Source organism: Mustelus asterias, chromosome 8 (genome assembly GCF_964213995.1).
Source record: "Mustelus asterias chromosome 8, sMusAst1.hap1.1, whole genome shotgun sequence".
In the NCBI taxonomy this organism is placed as follows: Eukaryota; Metazoa; Chordata; class Chondrichthyes; order Carcharhiniformes; family Triakidae; genus Mustelus; species Mustelus asterias.
In genome coordinates, this window is record NC_135808.1 from 59800179 (window position 1) to 59826881 (window position 26703).

At 44.7% G+C, this 26703-nt stretch overlaps 1 protein-coding gene across 1 annotated transcript in view; it reads right to left on the bottom strand.

The window, feature by feature from the left end:
* astn1 (astrotactin 1) overlaps positions 1-26703 on the bottom strand; it is a 2581734-nt gene that overhangs the window by 1514269 nt on the left and 1040762 nt on the right. The window contains exons 8-9 of the mRNA XM_078219174.1: positions 19663-19830; positions 13466-13477 (exon numbers count right to left, since the gene is read on the bottom strand). Coding sequence (XP_078075300.1) covers positions 13466-13477; positions 19663-19830 — 180 coding nt within the window. The remainder of the gene's footprint in view (positions 1-13465; positions 13478-19662; positions 19831-26703) is intronic.

Genomic DNA, 26703 nt, shown 5'->3' on the forward strand with positions numbered 1-26703 from the left:
CTCTGCAAAAATGCTACTGGCACCTCATACAGTGTGCAGAGCTTATCGGCATTCTTGAGAAAAGGACAGCAGGACTGGAGATGCAGGAACTAGCACCAAAATCATTCAGAGGAGGTGGGTGGATGAATTTTGTGTCTTACCCACCTCAACCTGAATGGACATCAGCATGTGGCCAATCACAGCCCCCATGCCCAAAAATTGGAGTGAATGAACTTTACATCCTCATCCGCCCAGGTTGCCATGGACAAGTCAGAGAACCGCTACGGAAGTTCGCAGCCAACGGACAAGATTTTCCCACCGTGCCATGGTGGGTTGCCCAGCGATAGATCCAGCCAGCCAAAAGTCCATTGACCTTGGCAGGACTGGAAAATTCCAGCCAATGAATCAGATAAACCCTTGAGATTAAAAGAAGAAACAATTAAGAAATTAGCAGACTCTGGCTTGACTTGTGCTTCCACTGTGAAGCAGTGAACATCCTGAAACTCGAGCCTTTTTTTTTGGGAGAAACAGTTGTAGTTTGGATCCATCATTCGGTCAGATGTGGGGATGCTTGCTGATGATTGCACAATGTTCTGAACTCTTTGAAACTCCTCAGATGCTGAAGCAGTCTATGCCCACATGAAACAGCACCTGGACAACATTTAACTGTCAAGTGACAACTAACAGTAGTGCTGCACAAGTGCCAGGCAATGACCTTCTCTAACAAAGAAACTAGTCATCTCACCCTAATGTTCAACAGCATCACCAATGCTGAGTCTTCCATCATTAACACTGGGGATTACCACTGATCAGAAACTGAACTGGACCAACCATATAAATACTGTGGCTACCAAGAGGCTGAGACTTCTGTGGTGGATAACTCACTTCTTGACTCCCCAAAGCCTGTCCACCATCTCCAAGGCACATCCATTTGCCTGGGTGAGTTCAACATTCAAGAAGCTCTGCACCATTCAATGACAAAATAGCTGCTTTATCAACACTCAGTCCACTATCTTAAATCTATGCTCCCTCCACCAACAGTGCACAGTGGCAAAAGTGTGTACCATCTACAGATGCACTGCAGCAACTTGATAAGGCATCTTTGACAGCACATTTCAAATCCACAATATCTTCCACCTGAATGGGTGAGGGCAGCAGACACATGGAAACACCACCACCTGTAAGTTTCCCTCCAAGTCTCGGACAACAATGGATTGGAACAATATCGCTATTCCTTCACTATTGCCCAGTCAAAAGCCTGGATCTCACTTCCTGATAGCACTGCAGAGGTATCTATAGCAGTTTAAGAAGGAAGTTGTTTTTTTAATTCATTCATGGGATGTGCATGTCACTGGCTGGGCCAGCATTTGTTGCTTATCCCTAATTCTCCTGAACTGAGTATCTTGTTCAGACATTTCATAGGGACACTTAAGAGTCAATCTCATCAGTCACCACCGGTAAATGGAAATGGGCAACAAATGCTGGCCTTGTCAGCTCACAACCTACTTGCAAATAATAAAAATAAATCTACCTGGTTTGCTTTGCAGATGCTGGCACACTTGACAGATGGTGGCACAATGGTTAGCACTGCTGCCTCACAGCACCAATTCCCCGCTTGGGTCAATGTCAGTGCGGAGTCTGCATGTTCTCCCCGTGTCTGCGTGGGTTTCCTCCGGTGCTTCTGTTTCCTCTCACAGTCTGAAAGACCTACTGGTTAAGTGCATTGACCATGCTAAATTCTCCCTCAGTGTACCCGAACAGGTGCTGGAGTATGGCAACTGGGGGATTTTCACAGCAACTTCATTGCAGTGTTGATGTAAGCCTACTTGTGATATTAATAAATAAACTTAAACTTGCTGTCTTTTACCAACATTTTCAGTTTTTGACTTTTTGCCATGGAATTGTTAAGCTCATTGTGCAGAATTTAGTTACAGTAATCCTGATATGTTTACAGTTAAAAACAGTATTTAAGGCGCAGTTGGGGGTTCTTACCATTGCTGTCAATTATATTGTACCTTCACACAGAGTCCAATGCATCAGGAATGCTAAATTCTAACTCTGCTGAGGCAAATCTTGGGCTGGATCTTATGGGACGCCATTGTCCCTGTTCCCAACTCCTGCCTAAAACATTGAAGGGGGGAAGCCCACCCTTGATCCTGATGGCTGACCAATTTAATGCTGGGAGCAGCATTAACTGCTTTAAAATGAGACTTGTGCCACTCTCTTGGGAGGAAGTGCCGCTTTAGAGAGCTGCCAGCTAATCAGGTCGCCGGCAACCCCACCATCTCAGCCATTGCTCGGACGACAGTCAGACACACCACAGCAAGCAGCCCAGTTACGTTTTGAGGTCTCACCAGGTCAACCTGGCCCTGGCAAGTGGAGCGAGGAGGGTGGGTTCAAGAGGCCAGAGGGTTAAAGGGTTAGATGACATTTGAGGTAGAGGGTTCTGATGGGCTCAATGGACCATGACTCACTGAATTTTATATATCCACCCCCCACCCCCCAAAAAATTTTCAAACCTTCTGGCTGGAGAACAAAAAATCCAGCCCCTCCTCCCTATTGACTACATTCAGAAAGATTTGACTCTGCAATATTTATACTTTGTAATTGTTAATTAACAATGGACATTCACCTTAAGTTCCAAAATAATTTGTTTTCATATCACACAAGTTAATTAGTTCCCTATTAGTGGACCAAGAATTTATCGCCTTGACCCTAATCCAAAGATACTCTTAGTTTATACCTTCCACTGAACTTGATCTTGCATCATTGCCCTTGGAGATCTCAATCTTTGTTCTGCAGAGTTCCCTTGGGCCTATTCAACAGGTACCCCAACATTCTACTCTATCTATGGCTTTGGTAATGCTAAAACTGTGCTTGAAGAGTGACCTTTAATTAAACATCCAGCTATATTTCCCAACAATAATTCAACACACAAACATCGTGAATGAAGGTGAGCAATCATAGAATCAGGAGGAGGCCATTCAGCCCATTGAGTCTGCACCGACCACAGTCCCACCCAGGCTCTATCCCCATAACCCCATGTATTTACCCTAGCTATTCCGCCTGACACAAAGGGTCAATTTAGCATGGCCAATCCACCTAATCCACACATCTTTGGACTGCGGGAGAAAACCGGAGCACCCGGAGGAAACCTATGCAGACACCAGGAGAACGTGCAGACTCTACACAAACAGTGATCCAAGCTGGGAATTGAACCCGGTCCCTGGCACTGTGAGGCTGCAGTGCTAACCACTGTGCTACCATGCTGCCCGAAGATCAGGTCATGCAGCATTCAAGAATTTCACTGTTGAACCATTTACATAATAGGCCAATGTAGTCTCCAGATATTCTGAGCATGCAACATTGCTCAATGTTAATTTATCTACCATTGTTTATTTAACTATTTTTAACATCAGCACACAGTAGGGAATAAAGCACACTGAATTCCAGGAAACTTAAAAGATTTATTCAGGGAAGCAATCCTGAAAAGCACTCTTTCAGTGAACAGAAATGCTGTGAAAACTAATTCTTGGAACGTTCATCTAACAAAATATGCTCATCAATCTCTTTAATAGTAAAATAAAATTAAAATGGAAATATCAGTGATCGTTAGGAAAAATAAAAGCAGCGCTACTTTTTAAAGGAGGTCTGTGCATTAAATTGAGTGCAAGGGAGATGGATAGGCATTGTACTTCATGACTGCAATGATTACCCTTTAAAGCTCAGAACAAAAAGTGTTTCATTAATTTGTAAATAGCGGAAACAATTTAAGCAGCCAAGTTAATGACAACTAACCCAATTACAGGTCCATGGAGCCCTGGAGCAGGCAGAGCAGCTGCAGCTTTAAGCCAAGTAGCAGAGAGAGACACTTATCCCAACATGGAAAAAAAATAATTGTATTAATGCTGTTTACACTTTAAATGTTCACTATAATTAAATCCTCTTTGCCTTTTAAATTAAAAAAAGCTTTTCTGGGTTCAATCTGAAGTGAGTTATATAAATTGACAGCTCATTTTCTCTTTTAAGAAAATGACAAATATTGGCACGATAATGCGGAGCATGACTGGATTGAGTTGACGACATTGAAAGCACAGATTTGATAACCTTTTTGAAAGTATAGAACATAGAACATTACAGCGCAGTACAGGCCCTTCAGCCCTCGATGTTGCGCCGGCCAGTGAAACCAATCTAAAGCCCCTCTAATCTACACTAACTGGAACATAGAACATTACAGCGTATCTCTGCAGTTAAAATGCTGATTTTGTTCAGGTAGTAAAACGCAAACATCCCCTGAATTATTTACACTCTTTAGCTGCCAATGTGTGCTTATTGCCTTTATTAAGTGTCCTACGTACTAACACCAAAACCCTATCCTTCAGATGTTGGACGGGATTTTCTGGCCGTGCTCGCTCCAAGACAGGAAAATCCCACCCGAGGTCAACGGACCTTTGCATAGTCTGTGTCCCTCCCACTACAATTCCTGTGGTGGGCAGGACAGGAAAATTCCACCCTCTCTCCTTCTGCCCTATTGGAATATCATCAACTCCAACTATATCTTTGTAGCCAACTTTAGACAACCTAGCACTAATAATTTTGTATGGAAACACATTGAAGAAACATCAATAATTGTCTCAGACTTTTAATTAATCAAACTGGCTACCACCACGAGCACTTAGGTTGATTCTGCCTCCTTGTGCTTGGTTACAGGGACGTTGAGTATTTTTGCCATGCCTGACCTATCTAAATCTTCACCATCTTTGCACATGGCTCTTCTTCTTACAACAAAGTTGTGAATTTAACGTTGCCCTTACTCTCCAGGAGCAAGATGTAATTTTGACTGTTGTCATACATAGCTGCTCCTGCAATTTGCACCAACGGGAAGCCGTATCAATTACAAATTAAATACTTTTGTCATACAAAATGACCAATGGGCAAGGATGTTCCACTAAGTTGAATTGGTTGCCGGGCCTTTTGCTTTTACTTCATCCCTGCCTCCCCTTATATTTTGATTGACTTCACAATCTCCCATGAACTTCAACATCATTAGGTCTTTGTTCTTAAGGTGGATTTCTCAGTAAAATAAATCACAATCCTTGCTTCCCTATCTGTATGGTCTACTTGATACGAATGAACCATGATGTTTCTTTCAAAACAAAGCCTTCAAAGTTTTCATAAGGGAAAAAATGCTGACTGCGGTTCTCCGGCCATTCAGGCTCCACCGCCGCTGCCAGAGAGGATGGGGAAGTTGGCATTCAGCCAAATCTCCGTTCACTGCAGAAGGGAAGAACCACACTGGCATGAAAGGCCAGAGAGTGACACCCCCAAGACGGATTTGAATGCAAAAGTGTCCCGAGTAATAGAGCATGATAATTCTGTTCTGATCAGTGGACATTTTGGTTAATGCTGTATATTTCCATGAAGTTAGGTTTAGAAAAAAACTGGACAGAGCTGTTGGAAGGGTGGAAAGTTGTCCAAAGAATTTCTACAATTCCTTGATATAGACTTCAAACAGCAGGACCACTGTAAGCAGAATGTTGGTACCAATGACAATGCAAGATATTGAATGGCACTTGACCATCCTAAAGTTCCTTCAAAGCACTCAATTCTTTTTTTAATTGAAGTAGGATGGAGGCAACGTTCAATTAAAAGAGAATGATCTGCAAAGCTATTTTCATTTCCTATCACTCTCCATGCCAAACATTCCAAAACAGGTTGACAAGATGATTCTTGAACAGGTTCCAGGATTGAGAAACTTCAGTTATGAGGACAGATTGGTGAGGTTGAGACTGTTCTCCTTGAAGTGAAGAAGTCTAAAAGGATATTTAATTGAGGCGTTGAAAATCATGAGGGGGCTGGACAGGGTAGATAGGAATTCTGTCACAGGCAAGAACAACTTACATTTAAAAAGTGCATTTAAAGCAGAAAGCATCCCAATAAAAATGGCAAGGCAAGTTCCTATTAACATTTGTGTTACTTTGATTTATATATTGGGGAACAGAATATAAAGTATAGAAATCAAGTTGGGACTTTTTTTAAATCACTGGTTAGGCTTTAGTTGGAATATTGTTGACAGGTTTTTAAATCTATAGTCTTATGTCCATAAAAATAGTGAAACTGACCACAGAGATCAAAGAGCCAGAGTTGTCAGTCAAACATTTCCTCTGGGAACCAGGTGTTTTGTTATTCTAATAGATGTCTGGGCTCTCAGCCAAGCTGTTTAAAACTTTACAGGGCTGAGATGATTGTCACTTTTACGAGCTTAATGTCCAGACATTTTTCATAGGAAAAAGTGATCAATGCATTAATTTTTTTCCAAAGCTAATTTTTTTTACTTACCACTTTACACTGCAGTGTTCATTGGTCCGAGAAAGTGTAGACTGGGTCAGTGAGTATTTAAGTGCCAGAATCTGGCATAGAGGAAATGATGGGACATAGGGTGAGGTGGAAAGACGGAGCTTGGCATAGGGACATAAGGGGTCAGGAAGTAAATTCAAGGGCAGAACCCCCCCCCCCCCCCCCATCAATATAGGTCTCCCCATCGCCTGGCTGATGAGTCATTGAAATCCCCGTTCACATTGGTGGGACCAGGAGATCCTGAGATCGATTCTCCCAGCCTGCTGCACAGCAAGGCGGAGGCCATTTTATGGGCTACCCACTGGGCATCCAGGCCTCCACGCATCTCTGTGGCAAAGTTTTCAGTGTCATCAGCTCCGTGTCAGAAATCAGCGTGGAGCTGATTTCAACATTATACTCTCCATTTGCATGTCATTAGTGGGTCCGGGACTGAAGTCTCCAGACCCACTAGTGTTCCCCCGCAGCCAAGAGTGGTTCACTTCAGCGGGGTTTACAACTGCTCCCACTAACGGGGAACAGGTGACCTGACCCCACTGGAGTGACGAGAGGCCATGGATGCCCCCCTCAAGAGGTCGGTGGTAAGGGAGAGTGCTCCCTGGGCAATGCCCAACGGGAGCGCAGGACCAGGGGGAGAGAGGGGGGGAGTCTATTGGGGGGGCAAGGTTTATTGAGAGGCGATCGGTGAGCGTCGGGGGTCCTGCTGCCACTCTGCATTGGGATTGGTGGCAAAGGGAAGGGGGACAGCGATTGGGGCTGCCAGGAGGTCTGGGCCGCTGGGAGAGGTGGGATGAAATCGGGAGATTGGGGCTGGCCAGGTGGAGGGTCGGGGAGATCGTTGTGGTCCAGGGGGGGGATTGTGGGGGGCATCGGGGTTGGCCCGGAAAGGTCCAGGAGACCAGCAATCGGGAGGGTGGTGGGGCAGTCAGAGAGGCAGCGATGAGGGTTTGCAGGGCTGGCCAGCGTTTGGGAGGCCAGCAGTGCGGGGCCACTGTGCATGCGCCAATCTCGACGCTGACAGATTGACATATGCCCGATGACCCGCTCAGCGCTATGTTGCCAGTCTCTCCAGCAGGAATAGGCCTTGCCCCCTGATTTCCAGGGGGAATCCCGCTAGGGCACTCTGCAGTGCTCAGAGTGTGTGAGATTCAATCTGAAAATCACACGCTGAAAAACCAGTGGGAGTTACTCCCGTTTTCATGCAAATTGGAGATTTAGATTTTTTGTGGGAGAATCCCGGTCCCTGTGTCCAGAGACTATTTCCCAGGGGCAGACGGGGGGGAGCACACCAGGTTTGTCTAGAGGCCCTCTCTGCCTACCTGGTTGCAGGAAGAACCATAGGCTGTTCTGTAAAGGGTCACCCCACCCGCACACGGGTGCCATCAATATTGCAATATTGAGAGCAGTAACTGCTTACCTCCAACACAGATTTATTCCCAGAAGCAGTGCTGGGCTCTCTTTCCAATCCTCAGAAGCAAGATTTTGCTCAATGCATGAATGTTAACTGAATTATTTTAAGAAGTAAGTTGATTTTACAGACTTTGGGCGATATTTTACCATTTTTAGTCTAAGTGCCGGGCGGGCATGCAACTGGGAGAGTTTCAGACCCATCTTTTGGGCATGTTTTTAGGTCCCCGCCCCCCCCCACGCATTCTGCCTGCAAAATTCTGAGCGAGCCTGTTGCTCGCTGCAGAAGCCTGTGGATATGGCTTAACGCACCCAAAAGCCTGCAGAGGGAGGCAGTGCGCATATCATAGAGTCACAGAGGTTTACAGCATGGAAACAGGCCCCCCAGCCCAACTTATCCAAGCCACTCTTTTCTTTTAGCCCCTAAGCTAGTCCCAATTGCCCATGTTTGACGCATATCCCTCTAAACTCATCGTACCCATATAACTGTCTAAACGCTTTTTAAAAGACAAAATTGTAGCTGCCTCTACTACTACCTCTGGCAGTTTGTTCCAGACACTCACCACCCTCTGAAAAATTTGCCCCTCTGGACCCTTTTGTATCTCTCCCCTCTCACCTTAAACCTATGCTCTCTAATTTTAGTCTCCCCTACCTTTGGGAAAAGTTATTGACTATCTAGCTGATTTATGCCCATCATTATTTTATAGACCTCTATAAGATCACCCCTAAGCCTCCTACACTCCAGAATGCCTTCTTCTGTCCACCTGTGACTCCACTTTCAAGGAGGTATGAACCTGTACCCCTGGATCTTTTTGTTCTATAACTCTCCCCAACGCCCTATCATTAACTGAGCAAGTCCTGCCCTGGTTCGATCTACCAAAATGGTACATGCACATTAACAGTAGGAGGGGCCTGACAGACAAAGAGAGAGCTGTCAGGCTCCTGCTGGAGCAGGCAGCCTGAAACACACCCCCCAAGCCCCCGCAATCGCGGGGACCCGCAGTCTGAGATACAGGCTCCGCCGATCCCCCCCCCCCGCTGATGCCCAGGCCGATCATGGCCCTGCTGCCCTCCCCCCACCGATCGCTGCAGTGTGGCAGCAGGCCTCCTGCCTTCATTAACCCTGCTCCCCCACCGGCCCCGCCCCCTGGAACTGTCTGGTGGACATTGCCCAGGTGCCAGGGTGGCACAGCCAAGGGGCACCCCCCGCCTTGCCCTCAGTCTCCCCGGGGGGCCTCAATGGCCTCCAGTTCACTGGCGTGACCAAGTCAACTGCTCCCCGTTTATGGGGAGCATGTCTATTCCTCGCCAACAAGAACCTTTCCTGGCAAGGTCATAAAGGGGGGCGGGCCCAGCCGATTGAGCGCCGGGCTCACTAAGCAGATGTAAAACAGCATTATAATAAATTTCCATATATTAACCTGCCTCCCACCCATTTCCAGCAAGAGGCTGGCCGCGCTGGAAATCCAATCGTCATAAAATCGTGCCGGTTGCAAAACCGGCACTAATCACTTTACACTCCACTTTACAACCATGTTGCGCCTGAAAATGGGTACAACGTGATGGTAAAATCCCAGCCGTTATCTCTCCCTAATGTTAACAGCGACACGAAACATTCAGGACTTCAGGTGATTTTTCAGCAATACAGTTCTAATTTAGTTTGCAGTGCTTTAAGGCACACTGGAATCCCTTGTGCTAAAAGCACTCAATTTTCCTGTCAAATCGTGTTTGCATCATTATTTAAATTCCAGGTGCAAACTCAGATGGGTCTTTGGGTGCCATCACAAAGAGACAAAAACTGGTGAAGAAGAAGGGGAACAAAAATGTAGGAAGTTTTTGAAGATCATTGAAGGGGAGTTCAAGGTTGAACGATGTGTGATTAGGAAGTATCAGGGCAAAGATGAACTTGTATGTGCAAGCATATGTCTGCAAACAAGTGACAATACAGCCTGGCATTAGGTTACCTCTCTGCGAGGAGAGTGTTCCGCTGTGCCACTCTATAGCACCATTCCATAGATCAGCATGTATCAGGAAGGTGCAACCAAGAGCAGGATTTGGCAGTGTGGATCAGGACCCTGACCTCACACTGTGTTGGGAGCAGTAACTCAATTTTGCCTAGATTGGCCAGAGAGCATGCTTGCTGCTAATAAGAATGGGGAGGCAGGCTCTTGAAGCTGGAGCTCAGTGGGAGCTCGTCCAGCATGGAATGGGTTGCAACCTCCCATTGCAGGAAATGGAGGGAGAATCACCTCTCAATATATCCGGTCCAATAGGTTTTTATAATTCAGGGAAAGATTTAAATCTTCTGTGAGAAGATGCTCATTTTGGTTTGATTTGATATCTTTGAACAGAAAATTACTCTCGTGCTTCAAGATATCTGCATTAACTTGAACATTTTCAAGACAGAGGTATATAGAAGATGAATGAAAACAGACAAAATGTACTTTATTTCCCATTGATATAATAGACTAAGAGAGACAGCAAACAAAAGGAACATTGATGTTGCCATGACTTTAATGTGGCTGACAATAAACAAGACCACAAATCATAATACAACATTAAGAAAAAGGTCAGACAAGGACTTTTAGCTACGTTCAGACCTGTCACAACCTCTTCCAGGCATGATTTGGTACAAAACCTAAGATTGATAGCACCAATCATTGGCTGATTAGTGGAAACAACTCAGGTGTAGAGCAATAATGGGACATGAATAAAAAATGTATCTAGTTCTATAATGTGGCACGAGAAGGTTTATACCCTGTGAATATATTTTGGCAAATGCTATTTATTGTACGACAGTGGCTTTTCATATTTCAAATTGTATTTCTTAATTGCATTTTGATAGAAGATGACTATTCCTCACACTGAATTAGAAAGCTTTTTCAGTCTGGTTATGATGGCTCCACGAAAAAAGCTGCCTTCCATTGTCATGGCTTTCAGAGGCTTTACAGCTAAATTATACAAACTAAGAAGCACATTATTACTGTGCATTGCAAACACTTGAGACAACTGTATCAACAGCATTGAAAATTAGAGATTACAATAAACAATTCAATTACTATTCATTTCAGCAAACAATAATTAGCCAAGGTATCAACGTCTGTGCCTAACTTTACGAATCTATGGTTGTCTTATGAGGAAACACTGAGCAGGTAGGGACTATACTCATTGAGAAGTGATCTTACTGAAATTTCTAAAATTCCGAGGTGACACGACAGGTTAGATGCTGAGGGTATGTGTGCATTCACGGTGGAAGCTGGAACTGAGGAGCAGTTTCAAAATAAGGGCACTTCCTCTCAGGACAGAATTGACGTGAAATTGCCCTCCTCAGAGGTTGTTCATCTTTTTAAGTGTCTGCCCCAGAGATGTTGGGTCAATGAATATATTCAGCGCTGAGCTCAACACATTTTTGACTTACAATGGAGCCAAGAGTGAAGGAAAGTATTTTAAAGTTTATTTATTAGTGTCACAAGTAGGCTTACATTAACACTGCAATGAAGTTCCTGTGAAAATCCCCTTGTCGTCACACTCCGGCACCTGTTCGGGTACACTGAAAGAGAATTTAGCATGGCCAATGCGCCTAACTAGCATGTCTTTCAGCCTGTGGGCGGAAACCGGAGCACCCGGAGGAAACCCATGTAGACAAGAGAGAATGTGCAGACTCTGCACAAGACTTTGCACAGACGGTGACCCAAGCTGGGAATCGAACCCAGTCCCTAGCGCTGTGAGGCAGCAGTGCTAACCACTGTGCCGCCCCAAGCCAGAAAAGTGGCGCTGAGAACATAGAACAGTACAGCACAGTACAGGCCCTTCGGCCCACGATGTTGTGCCGAACCTTTTCCGAAACCAAGATCAAGCTATCCCACTCCCTATCATTCTAGTGTGCTCCAAGTGCCGATCCAATAACCGCTTGAAAGTTCCTAAAGTGTCCGACTCCACTATCACAGCAGGCAGTCCATTCCACACCCCAACCACTCTCTGAGTAAAGAACCTACCTTGTATATCCCTCCTATATCTTCCATCACGAACCTTATAGTTATGCCCCCTAGTAACAGCTACATCCACCCGAGGAAATAGTCTCTGAACGTCCACTCTATCTATCCCCCCTATCATCTTATAAACCTCTATTAAGTCGCCTCTCAACCTTCTCCGCTCTAAAGAGAAAAGCCCTAGCTCCCTCAACCTTTCCTCATAAGACCTACCCTCCAAACCAGGCAGCATCCTGGTAAATCTCCTTTGCACTCTTTCCAGTCCTTCCACATCCTTCTTATAGTGAGGTAACCAGAACTGCACACAATATTCCAAATGTGGTCTCACCAAGGTCCTATACAGTTGCAGCATAACCCCACGGCTCTTTAACTCAAACCCCCTGTTAATAAACGCTAACACACTATAGGCCTTCTTCACTGCTCTATCCACTTGAGTGGCAACCTTCAGAGATCTGTGGATATGAACCCCAAGATCTCTCTGTTCCTCCACATTCCTCAGAACCCTACCTTTGACCCTGTAATCCGCATTCAAATTTGTCCTATGAAAAAAATGAATCACCTCACACTTATCAGGATTACACACCATCTGCCATTTTTCGGCCCAGCTCTGCATCCTATCAATGTCTCTTTGCAGCCTGCAACAGCACTCCACCTCATCCACTACTCCACCAATCTTGGTGTCATCTGCAAATTTACTGATCCACCCTTCAGCCCCCTCCTCCAAGTCATTTATAAAAATCACAAATAGCAGAGGACCCAGCACTGATCCTTGTGATACACCGCTGGTAACTGGTCTCCAGTCTGAAAATTTTCCATCCACCACCACCCTCTGTCTTCTATGAGACAGCCAGTTACTTATCCAATCGGCCAAATTTCCCTCTATCCCACACCTCCTTACTTTCTTAATGAGCCGACCATGGGGGACCTTATCAAATGCCTTACTAAAATCCATGTATATAACATCAACTGCTCTACCTTCATCGACACACTTAGTTACCTCCTCAAAAAATTCAATCAAATTTGTGAGGCAAGACTTACCCTTCACGAATCCGTGTTGACTATCCCGGATTACGCTGCATCTTTCTAAATGGTTGTAAATCCTATCCCTCAGGACCTTTTCCATTAACTTGCCGACCACCGAAGTAAGACTAACCGGCCTATAATTACCAGGGTGATTCCTATTTCCTTTCTTGAACAGAGGAACAACATTCGCCACTCTCCAGTCCTCTGGCACTATCCCCGTGGACAGTGAGGACCCAAAGATCAAAGCCAAAGGCTCTGCAATCTCATCCCTTGCCTCCCAAAGAATCCTAGGATATATCTCATCTGGCCCAGGGGACTTATCGACCTTCAGGTTTTTCAAAATTGCTAATACATCTTCCCTCAGAACATCTGCCTCCTCCAGCCTATCAGCCTGTATCACACTCTCAGCCTCAAAAACATGGCCCCTCTCCTTGGTGAACACTGAAGAAAATTATTCATTCATCGCCTCTCCTATCACTTCTGACTCCATGCACAAGTTCCCACTACTGTCCTTGACCGGCCCTAACCTCACCCTGGTCATTCTTTTATTCCTCACATAAGAGTAAAAAGCCTTGGGGTTTTCCATGATCCGATCCGCCAAGGACTTCTCATGCCCCCTCCTAACTCTCCTAAGCCCTTTTTTCAGCTCATTCCTTGCTAACTTGTAACCCTCAATGGACCCAACTGAACCTTGTTTTCTCGTCCTTACATACGCTTCCTTCTTCCTCTTGACAAGACATTCCACCTCTTTTGTGAACCATGGTTCCCTCACTCGGCCATTTCCTCCCTGCCTGACAGGGGCATACCTATCAAGGACACGCAGTATTTGTTCCTTGAACAAGATCCACTTTTCATTTGTGCCTTTCCCTGACAGTTTCTGTTCCCATCTTATGCTCCCTAATTCTTGCCTAATCGCATCATAATTACCCCACCCCCAATTATAAACCTTGCCTTGCCGTACGGCCCTATCCCTCTCCATTGCAATAACAAAAGACACCGAATTGTGGTCGCTATCTCCAAAGTGCTCTCCCACAATCAAATCTAACACTTGGCCCGGTTCATTTCCCAGTACCAAATCCAATGTGGTCCCATCTCTTGTCGGCCTATCCACAAATTGTGTCAGGAAACCCTCCTGTACACACTGTACAAAAACTGCCCCATCCAAACTATTCGACCTATAAAGGTTCCAATCAATATTTGGAAAGTTAAAGTCACCCATGACAACTACCCTGTGACCTCCACACCTATCCATAATCTGCTTTGCAATTTCTTCCTCCACATCTCAATTACTATCTGGGGGCCTATAGACAACTCCTAACAACGTGACCGCTCCTTTCCTATTTCTAACTTCAGCCCATATTACCTCAGTAGGGTCACAATCAGATCAACCATGATATTTCTGAATGGTGAAGCAGCCTCAAGGGACCAAACAGCCTACTGTTGCTCCTATTTCTCGTATTCTGAGGAATCAACAGCAAATAATTGGATAACAATCCATTTAAAGCAGTGTTTTAAACTATGTTTGTTTGAAATATCCCTTTTCAAATGTTGTAGTAATCACTGACTCCCTCCCATCTACATTATAATACTACATTATACAATAATCACAATAAGGTGCTGTATATAAAAATGTTCCATTAATGCTTTGAAGAAAAGAGGTATCGAGAGATCAATGAGATGTTTCATTCCCTTTGTAGCCTGCCTACCCTTGTTATTATATATATTTAGCCGTCCTCTGCTCCTGCCTCGCAATTTACACCAGCCTCCCCCCGCCCCACCCCTGCTTTTATTTTGCAGACCCCTTGGAAAATCTCTTCCGGAGCCGAGCCTAGTTTGTGAACAATTGTTTCAAAGGAACAGCTGATGTTTCTCCAGATTGCCAAATCTATTTCTTCCTCCTGTCCAACTTTTTTTCTGTTTCTTGTGAAGTAACTGGCTCTTGTTGAAATACAAGCACGTGGCTCAGAAAAAGGCTTCCAGATCCCACCTAAGAAAGTTGTTCTTTGCGCAGCTCAAACCAACCCTGTAATTTAATTCGGGTTAAACTAATTCCCTGAAATCATTTCTTTCAATACAGTATTTCTTAACCAGTGAAAATTACAGTGCCAATTCTCAGGAGTTGATTGTTCTGTTAATGCAAGCAACGGATTATTTGTGGATTATCTGCAACGCTAATGTTCTCCTAACTTGTCTTCATCATTTCTTTGATGCCACACACCCTCTATTCTTCAATTACTTTTTCTTCTCTATACAATTGGTTTTGCCTTTGTTTAAATTCATTTATGGGATGTGGGCATCACTGGCTAAGCACAGTAAGAAGTCTCACAACACCAGGTTAAAGTCCAACAGGTTTATTTGGTAGCAAATACCATAAGCTTTCGGAGCGCTGCCCCTTCGTCAGATGGAGTGGTTATCTGTTCTCAAACAGTGCAAACAGACACAGAAATCAAATTACAGAATACTGATTAGAATGCAAATCTCTACAGCCAGCCAGGTCTTAAATGTACAGACAATGTGGGTGGAGGGAGCATTCAACACAGGTTAAAGAGATGTGTGTTGTCTCCAGACAGAACAGCCAGTGAAATTCTGCAAGCCAAGGAGGCAAGCTATGGGGGTTACTGATAATGTGACATAAATCCAACATCCCGGTTTAGGCCGTCCTCATGTGTGCGGAACTTGGCTATCAGTTTCTGCTCAGCGACTCTGCGCTGTCGTGTGTCGTGAAGGCTGCCTTGGAGAACGCTTACCTGAAGATCCAAGGCTGAATGCCCGTGACTGCTGAAGTGCTCCCCCACAGGAAGAGAACAGTCTTACCTGGATCTTCAGGTAAGCGTTCTCCAAGGCGACCTTCACGACACACGACAGCGCAGAGTTGCTGAGCAGAAACTGATAGCCAAGTTCCGCACACATGAGGACGGCCTAAACCGGGATGTTGGATTTATGTCACATTATCAGTAACCCCCACAGCTTGCCTCCTTGGCTTGCAGAATTTCACTGGCTGTTCTGTCTGGAGACAATACACATCTCTTTAACCTGTGTTGAATGCTCCCTCCACCCACATTGCCTGTACATTTAAGACCTGGCTGGCTGTAGAGATTTGCATTCTAATCAGTATTCTGTAATTTGATTTCTGTGTCTGTTTGCACTGTTTGAGAACAGATAACCACTCCATCTGACGAAGGGGCAGCGCTCCGAAAGCTTATGGTATTTGCTACCAAATAAACCTGTTGGACTTTAACCTGGTGTTGTGAGACTTCTTACTGTGCTTACCCCAGTCCAACGCCGGCATCTCCACATCATCACTGGCTAAGCCAGCATTTCTTGTCCATCCCTAACTGCCCTTCATTTCAAAGGGCATTTGAGAGCTAACTGCATCGCTGTGGATTTGAAGTCACATGTAGGCCAGACCAGGTAAGAATGGCAGATTTCATTTCCTAAAGAACATTAATGAACCAGATAGGCTTTTACAACAACCAATAATGGTTTCATGGTCACCATTAGACTCTTAATTCCATATTTTTTTACTGAATTGAAATTTCACCATCTGCCATGGTAGGAGTTGAACCAGGGTCCCCAGATCTTGCCCTGGGTCTCTGGATTACGAGTCGAATGACAATACCACTGCACCACTGCCTGGACTGATCATTATGGTCTCGACATTGGGCGGGATTTTCCAACCCTTCCTGCCAGCAGGACGGGCAAGCCATGCAAAAAGCCCTCGACTTTGGCAAGACCAGAAGAATCCACCAGGGCCAATGGCAAGCCACCTCCATCTCCGGAAGACACTCCACTGGCGGTGGCCGGAAAATCCGGCCCATTGTGTACATAATCCTGTAACACACGACATAGGATACCCTGTAATCTCCAAATTCTAATCAAGGACCCACATGGGATATTAATTCAGCTTCCCTTTCTAGATGCTGACCCTCTCCTGTTTATTATTTCAAGTATTTTGATATTACAATGCTTCAAGTTGGACGACAACTTTCAGGCAGAAACATCTCAGTGCTTCTTTCAATGCGTTATTTTTTGAAGTTTATAGCACATAAGATTCTCCTCGGCGGAATGTTTCGGCCCCGTCACAGAGTGGGTGGGGCTGTAAAATGCAGAAAGCCATTCAAACTGTCCATTGGCTTCAGCAGAAGTGCAAAATGCAAAAGGCAGGAGGAACCGTAAAATATTGTCCCACATTCCATTTTAAATACTTACTAAAGCTGAAATTTGCCTGTAATGTTCAGAGGATCTGTTTTGTGGGCACAGTAAAAAGTCTCACAACATCAGGTTAAAGTTGAGGAAGGAGTAGCGCTCCAAAAGCTCATGATACCAAATAAACCTGTTGGACTTTAACCTGGTGTTGTGAGACTTCTTACTGTGCCCACTCCAGTCCAACACTGGCATCTCTACATCATGGCTATTTTGTGGGAGCAGCACTGAGTCCAAAATGCTGCTTTAACTTATGCATACAAATATTTACCGAATTGTTGTACTGTTTATGCAATCTATACAGTGTGAGTGGGCTATCAGTGAAGCCTGTTTCAAATGTAACCAATATGCTGTGCAAAGATTCTTCATCTGGAGCCTGAAATACAATTCTGCACCGTCTATCAAACACATATCAACAGGCATGAAGAGTGTGTTAAAGTGTGTATTCTGCATGTCATCGGGTCCCATATCGAACAATAAACACACACAGCAGATCAAAGCAAGCTGCCAAGTCAAGAATATGCCAACACTTCAAGATGCATCTGCCTGCTGCATCACAAAACTGCAAAGATATGTCATTTTCATCGCATTAACATCAACTTAAAAGTGTAAGGAAAACCTGTCCTCTGAGTAGTTGCTTCTGTGCAGGCAACAAGAACAGCAAAAACTCTCCTGTCATTTGATAGGACCGTCACAGAATTGTTAAAGTGCAAAAGGAGGCCACTTGGCCCATCGTGTCTGCACCGGCTCTCCAAACAAGCATTACGACTTAGTGCCATTCCCCTGCCTTTTCCCCATACCCCTGCACAATCATCTAACACCATCTTGGATTACTCGATTGATCACTATCAACTCCCTGTAAGGCTCAATGAAATTTACTCTCACAATACTGGTGGCACAGCTACCTGTGTGTTTTGCGAACATGCTATCGACAATAAACACTGGCCAGTTGCGGATCCATTTTGCAGCAGAGATCAGCAAAGCGAGGTTCAATTTTACCCCTCTACTCCTGATTCAAGTGATGATGTTGCGATATTTCCTCTCTCGACTGATTAAAGCTCCTTCGGTTTTGAGAAATGAACAAATAATTATTAATCAAAAATAATTTTATGTCGTTTGCCATCTATCCCTGTAATGTGTTGGAAGCAAGTTTGAAGTTTATTTCGAGCACTTCCAGCAAGTGGAGAGAGGAGATCAGCGGTTCAGGAATCTATGTTGACAGCCAACAGAATAATGGCCATCCTATCCGCTGGCATGAAGATGGTTAAGGCCACTGATGGAGTGATCACATCACTATGAAATCTCATGCATCAGTCCATTCTGAATATGGGTCAAACTAAGATTGAGCAGTATAGTGATAAAACACCTCTTGCTTGACGGTACTCCTCTGCATTAGAGAGAATTCAACTAAAAGTATTACTGCTCACAGAGGCGTGCACTAATATTAGTCTGCTTGCACTCAGCTCAAATCTGATTTATATTGCTCCTGTTGAACAGACTTTCTGACGCCAAACCATTTCCCGTTCAATAATGACAATCTAGAAATTATGAAATGGTGTCCTTTGAAACAGAGTAATGGTGCCCACAATGTATTTAACAAGGGCAACACACACCATATGCAGCATATTTCTAGCCCTAATCTAATCAATTTGGCACTGTTGACGAAGTCTTCCTGTGATGCTTTACAAGACAAATGTTCTTAACTCTCTTAAAGATATCTGTACAGCTGGTAATAGGATTATGGACCAGTCAGTTCCTGGCAGCAGATGCATTTATCTGTTAATTGTTATTCCTGCTATCAGGATACTTCATTAAGGGCTTCTTGCTACCACTTTTGCACAGATAATTATTTTGTTTCATACCAGTAGATGTGAGATCTTTTCCCTGAGGAATAACAGCTTTTAAATCTCCAATTTATGCACACATTATTACCATCTTTCTCGTGATTTTTTTTGGCAGTTCCATACTCTTATCTTACTGGTGACTTTTTGGCAATCCCATACCAAGATATTTACCTATATTATTCTATCTATCAGTGCAGAACTAACAAAGCTTTGCATCATTTGCCAGTTCAAAATAGACAAGGTCACACAATAGGGGGCTAGTGAGATAGGAGAAGATTTTGATGATTCGCTTTGTTTATAATGCAAGTTCATAGAAACCTAAAGAACATAGGATTAAATGGGGGAAAAAAATAGAAAAAAAATAAACTTTCTAAAATGTAAAGGGTTTATTTGAGAAATTTGTGGACCCATTATTCAAACCAAATCTCCCACACAGTCCAAAGAGCAACATTGGAGCCAGTCCATGAGCAAGTACATCAGGTTGTAGGGCTTTGCTTCGTTGACCATGACAGTTAATTTAATCCAGCACATAAATGAGCTGAACTATTTGTCTGTCAACTAATTTCACTTTCAAGGCAGTTTTGCATTGCTGGGAGTCCGGGTTAGGTCAACTTCTATATGTTGGACAAATGAATGAACGGTCCAAGTGAGGGGAAAGAGAAATAAATATAACCTGCCCTGCGAGAAGAACTCACTCTTCTTCTCCATCCGCTTACCAACCCCTCCCCATCACCCTTCCAGGGACTGATCCATGATGTGCTTTCTGGAGCTTTGGTTGCATAGAAACCTTTTATCAATTCTTCCAACAGAATACATGTCACCAAATCAGCATTTTAAATGTCAGTGATGAGGACAAGCCTTACCTGTGTCCATGTCGCACTCATGCTCACAGGGGTCAGTTAGGCGACGGCCACATAACTCCATTACCCAGGGACCGCTGCTGTTCTGCTGGTGGTAGAGCACCACTTGTGCTGGATTCAACCAGTTACTGGCAACTAATTGGCTTCCATAAAGCAAGATAAATCTGCTGCCTAAGCGGAGAGAAGCAGCAAATTAATGTCATCAACCTGACATTGAGGTGAAACTGCACATAAATCTGCTCAACTAATCTTGGATGGCAAAACAAAATTCATTCATATTTTGTAGAAGAAAATCTATTTCAGTGGGAAGGTGAAGCATTTTATGTAAAATAGTCAATTTGAACAGTTGACCAATGAGAAATAAAATCAGTGGAAAGTTCCACAACAAAATTAGTCAGTTAAGTATCTTTTCGTTATACCCGGAATACACTGGAGGCAAGTGAACCAAAATGAGTTTCTGCCCCACATGCTCTTCATCACATAAAGCTGTGTACTTCCCCCTCCTTAACATTACCCACCTCTGTCTGTACCTCAACTCATCAGTCACTTCATTTTGTGCCTCATCTGTGCTTTGTCACCATTAGTCTTGTCTGTTCCTATGTATTCAGGACAGCTTTCATTGCTCTACCCTCAGTAAACTTTGCATCATCTGAAACTCTGCTCCCTATATTCAATCATACACCAAGTCCCACTTACCTATCACTCCAGTCCTCATTGACCAACAGTGCCTCCTGGTCCTTAATACTTTAATTTACAATTCACATTATCTTGTTTCAAACTCTTCAAGACTGATGCTCCTCCCTAACCTCCTCCACCTCCGCAGTCATCCACCTAACAGTCCCTGAACTCTTCACCAGTTTCTGATACATTTCCCCTGTCTACTATACCCATTCACAGCTGTGCTCATAGCTGCCTCAATCCTCTATTCTGAAATTCTATCCTACACTCCCCGCCTCTTATCTCTTTGCGGTTGTATTTTAACCCACCTCAATGTCTCCTTTTTTTAACCCAGCATAGTTTTTTTTAGTACACCTCTTTGAAATAGCTTACGAGGTTCTTCAACATCAAGGGCAATTAGGGACGGGCAGTAAATGCTGGCTTAGCCAACAGTGCCCACATCCCATGAACAAATTAAAAAGGCGCCGCATAAATAAGTTGTTGTTGCTATAGGCATATGCTGAATTAAGTGCAGCTTATTCTGGGTGCATATAGAAATGTCAGAAATAACTATATTTTAAACAGGATTGAGCTAATGTGTTAATGCAACCACTGCATACATCAATATTTCATTGCAACAACGTAAATAATTTATATCATCATAAGCCTATAGTTTTCAATGGGATGGGGAAAGCTTGACATAACTTCCGCACACAATTTGTGCACGGTACGTCAAAGATGCAGTTTATAAGGATTATTTGATGAGTGCTGTATCAGAAACAATGTAAGTGGTTCCATCGATGGTTTAATGCATCTGCACACTGAACAGTGTGGTACATTGTCAGACAAATATAAAGCTTAAACTCTAGGAAGCAGTGCTTTCAGCACCATAGGATCTCTTGAACTACAACAATTGTCTTCACAATAAGAAGTGCATCAGTCGTCATATTTGTAAAGGGGTTTGAGCACACAAACAAACCAACAACTGCTGGCAACTTTAAGAGCAGGCAGATCATAAAGGGTGGATAGTGAGAGTCTTTTTCCTCGGATGGTGATGGCTAGCACGAGGGGACATAGCTTTAAATTGAGGGGTGATAGATATAGATATCAGAGGTAGGTTCTTCACTCAGAGAGTAGTAAGGGCGTGGAATGCCCTGCCTGCAGCAGCAGTGGACTCGCCAACATTAAGGGCATTTAAATGGTCATTGGATAAACATATGGATGATATTGGAATAGTGTAGATTAGAGGGGCTTTAGATTGATTTCACTGGTCGGCGCAACATCGAGGGCCGAAGGGCCTGTGCTGCGCTGTAATGTTCTATGTTCTATGTAACATGTGAGATTCATAAGGACTTTATTTTGCAAATGACCTCCAGCTCACTACGTTTTCCATAAGTCTGGAGTTGATCCATAGGAATAAACCAACTGTAACGATCCCTTCAACTGATATTGATGTTTTGCCCAAATATTGGTCATTACTAACTGCTTTTATTTCCAGATCATCTGGAAGATTTCATCAAAAAATTTTTAAAAAACAAATTAAGAGAGATCTGACCTCCAATTACTCTAATGTGCTTAGTGTTCAGTTAACACTAGTACTATAGATATCTGTTATCAAACTCATTATGGTAAATCATCCAATTCGAAGTATGTTAAATGCTACAGAGTAGTGTTATGTAAACACTTAGGAACAGTCAGTCCCAGGAAACAGTCAACATGTGCACACAGTAGGGGGTATCAAACCTTGTACCGTGCCAGACAGTGCAGAAAAAAATGAAAATGTACTATAATCTGAACAGCATAATTGAAAGGTCTTTTAATCCTTTTACAAATGTATATGAGTCAGTCTCTGATAAAAAATATATTTGCTTTCATCAGATGAGGGACTGATTTTTCCCAGACATGTTGAATTTAAAAGGCTATGGGCAAACACTAATGTGGTCCCTGCTGGTTCAAAGAACGTGGAGAGCTTTTATTAGACTAAACAGTTGGGGTCTTGCAGTCAATCTGATGAAGCAGTTTACCGTCAAATGCTTGCTCACCTTTGAGGAATGCCTCTGCACAGTCACACACACATTAGACATTTGAGTGATCCACCAGTCACAGTCCACTGTATAGATTAGGGCACAATTCCGACTCTCCTCTCCCAATCTGAGGTTTACAGATTACATTTTGTTTATTCGTGAGGTTGCTGTGCTATTTCCCAGTTGAACAACATCTTTAATCCCAAAATGTTATTATTGATTGGGAAGCATTGCACTGCAGGTACAGATTACAGAGTACTAAATTCTGCAGAAGAGCAGAATCAAAATGAATGTTTAGTATGCAGGTACATTCTTGAGATTAGCCTTACGGGTAACTAAATAAGTCATAGAGCCAATGTTTACTAAACATCTAGATGACTTATGATGGCATTTTACAGTTTTAGGAACTATAATATTAACATCAAAATTAAAAATAAACAACATCAATGGACATAAATTTTCCACTGGCTGAATGCATTTAATAGTAGCTACTTGTTTTACCTACACACTGAAGATTCATCAATGACAAATGACAGGGTGAGATGAATTAATTTGGGAGAAGGCGCTTGTGGAGCATGAACACTGATGTGGATCAGTTGGGTTGAATGGCCCGTTTCTGTGCTGTAAAGTCTATTTAACACGTATGTGATAAGAAAACCTACAGATGTTGGAAGCCTGACATTAAACATAAAATGCTGGTTCAGCACAGCAAGTTTTTCAACACCTGTAAAGAAACAAAAGACAGGTGACTGATATTGAAAATCTTCGTCAGAAACAAAGACCGATGGGTAAACCATATATCTAAGCAAGGGTGGAAAAGTGAGAGAAAGGGAGTAATGGGGAGAATCAACAGACATGCCAATTACAGAGAGGCAGAAAATCAATGGACTGACAGGTAAACTATGGGCCCGATTTTACCAACAATTTGCTCCCGTTTTCGGGCGCGGAATCGCGGTAAAGTCGGGTGTGAGGCCTTTATCGCGATCTGCACCCGCGAACGTGCAGATCGCCACTTTACCAAGACCCGCAAATGGCGGGGATCCGTTCCGCGCCCAAATCGGGCGCAACGACGATTTAAATGCATTTGCATGCATTTAAATTGAATTAATGAACTACCCGCCCAACTCTATCAGCATTTCCCTCTTTACCACCGTGTTTACCAATCCAGAACCGCGCTTTTAGGGACCTGCTGAATAAAAGTCTGAGTCGGGTACTCCAGCCTCTGAAGAGCACGTGCAGAGCCTCCAATGGCTCTCTGGCTCAGATCAGTGGTGCGGGGGAGGAAGGAGGCGGGTCAGATCATTCTCTGGTTGGAGGCGGGAGGAGGGGAGTGAGGTCAGATCGTTGTCTGGTTGAGGGGGGGGAGGAGGAGGAGGGTCAGATGTATCTCTGGCGGGGGGGTGGGAGGGCCAACCATTCTCTGGTGGAGGGGGGAGGGCTGATCATTGTCTGGTGGTGGGGGGGGAAGGCGGGTCAGATGTTCCTCTGGAGGGGAGGGGGAGTGAGGCTAGACCATTCTCTGGGGAGGGGGAGTGAGGCAAGTTCGTTGTCGGGGGGGGGGGGGAACGTGAGGCCAGATCGTCATCTGGGGGGGGGGGGAGAGAGTGAGGCCAGATCGTCCTCTGAGGGGGGGGGGGAAAGAGTGAGCCATGTCGTTGTACGGGGGGGTGGGAAGGGAAAGGGAATGTGAGGCCAGACCATTCTCTGTAGGGGGGGAGGGAGTGAGGCCAGATCGTTGTCTTGGGGCGGGGGGGGGGGGGGGGGTGAGGCCGGATCGTTTTCTTGGAGGAGGGTGGGAGGCAGGTAAGATGTATCTCGGGAAGGGGGGGGCAGATGGATCTCTGGTGGGGGGGGGGGCGGTGGGCAGATGGATCTCTGGTGGGGGGGGCAGATGGATCTCTGGTGGGGGGCAGATGGATCTCTGGTGGGGGGGGCAGATGGATCACTGGTGGGGGGCAGGGGGGTCCGCTGCCACTCTGCGGGCGATCGGTGGCGGGGGGTGGGGGGCAGGGGTGGCGATTGGTCTGGGTAGTGGGAGGAGTGAATAAGGGGACACACACACACATCACTGTCCCCCTTATCCACCATCCCCCGCTACCCAGACTGATCGTCACCCTTGCCCCCCTCCCCCCCACCGATCGTCTGCAGAGTGGCAGCGGATCCCCCTGGGCCCCCCGCACCCCCACCAGAGATCCATCTGCGCCCCCCCCACCAGAGATCCATCTGCGCGCCCCCCCCCCCGCCCCGCGCCCCGAGATACACCCTCGCTCCCGCTTGTCACTGCTGGGCCGCTTTCTCTGCTTTCTGCGGGTCGGGAGCGATCTGACACGGGTGCGCTTTTTCCAATTTTTTTCTAACTGCGCATGCGCAGTTCAGAGCTCCGATTGTTCCGGCATGGCTAAGCCCCGCCCACAGCGCACATTGGACTGGAGGTGGCTGAGAGCGTATGGGGGCGCCTGAAAGCGAATTTCTAAGTCGGATCTGTACTATGCCCAGATTCGGCACTTAGAATGAAAATGGTAAAATCGGGCCCCATATGCTTTGGAATGTTTTCCTTTGTCAGTGTTGGGACCCTTGCTCTTCTGAATATATTTTAATGACCTCGACTTTCGAGTACAGGGCACAATTTCAACATTTGCTGATGACATGTAACCTGGAGGCACTGGGACAAGGATAGAGAGAACTTGTTGGAATTGATGAAGAAGAAGAAGAAGAAATTCAATGCAGCGAAGTGTAAAGTGATTGATTTTGATAGGAAGACCATGGAGAGAAAACATAAAATAAAGGGTACAACATGAAAGGCGATGGAGGAGCAGAGGGACATGGTTTATATGAGCAAACGTCATTGAAGGTAACAGGGCAGGTGGAGAGAACGGTTGATAAAGCATATAGTATCTTCAGCTTTATTAGAACAATAGAAGGGACCATTTGGGCCATCCTTGTCCATGCTGACCCAAAGATACCTGGGTGCTCTTTCTAATCCCATCTTTCTGCACATGGCCCATAACCCTGCAGCTTACAGCACTAAGGTTCAGATCCAGATACATTTAAAAAGATAGGGTCTAACCACAGGGACGAGGGTGTATGATTGACCCCCTTAATCACATTTTGATTTAATGTTTTAAGTTTCCTTTCTGCTTTGTCTTTTGTTTCTGGCGGTTCCCTCCTTTTGGGGAGCTGCCCTTCTTGCTTTGTCTCCGGGTTTGTTTAATTTAGTTCATTTGATTTAACCAAAAGAAGTGCCTTCACCACCAAATGAGGCAGCAAATTCCAGACAACCACCACCCTGTGTGTAAAAAAAGTTTTCCCTCATGTCCCTCTAATCCTTCTGCCACTTTGCTTGATTCTATGACCCATGGTTTTTGAATTCCCTGCCGAGGGAAACACGTCCCTCCTGTCTACTCCATCTCTGCCCCTCACTATTTTACATATCTCAATCATGTCACCCCTCAGCCTTCTCTGTTCCAAGGAAAACAACCCCAACCTCTCCAATCTCTCCTCGTAGCTAGAATTCTCCAGCCCTGGCAACATTCTAGTAAATCTTCTCAATGTTCTCGCCAGAGCAATTGGCTGGAACTCTATCACCTCACCATCCATGGAATTGGAACAGGTGAGGGTCCGACAATGGAAATCTCTGTTGACCTCGGGCGGGAATTTCCGATCTCACTCGAGCGGCGACATAAAATCCCACCTGATATGTCCTTCCTGTAATGTGGTGACCAGAACTGCACACAATAATCCACTTGTGGCCTCATCAGCGTTTTATACGTTCCATCATTATATCCCTACTTTTGCATTCTACACCTCTGGCAATGAAGGAGAGCATTGCATATGCCTTCTTTACAACCTTATCTACCTGTACTGCTACTTTTAGGGACCTGTGCACTTGCATACCAATATCTCTCACTTCATCTACCCCTCTCAGTATATTCCTGTTTATTGTGTTTTCCCTTTTACTGTTTGACCACCCTAAATGCATTACCTCACATTTATCTGAGTTGAATTCCATCTGCCACTTTCCTGCCCACTCCATCAACACGTTTATGTCATTTTGGAGCTGACAGCTATCCTCTACACAGCCAGTTTTTGTGTCATCTGCAAATTTCCCATCCTCCCTCCACCATGTTCAAGTCCAAATCATTAATATACAAAACAAACTGCAGGGGTCCCAACACCAAACCCTGTGGAACACCACTTGAAATAGTGTTCCATTCACAAGGGCAGCCATTGACCATTACCCTTTGTTTCCTGTTACTAAGCCAACTTTGGATCCAATTCACCGCATTACCATATATCCCATGAGCTTCTACTTTTTTGACCAGTCTGCCATGTGTGACCTTGTTAAATGTCTTGCTAAAATCCA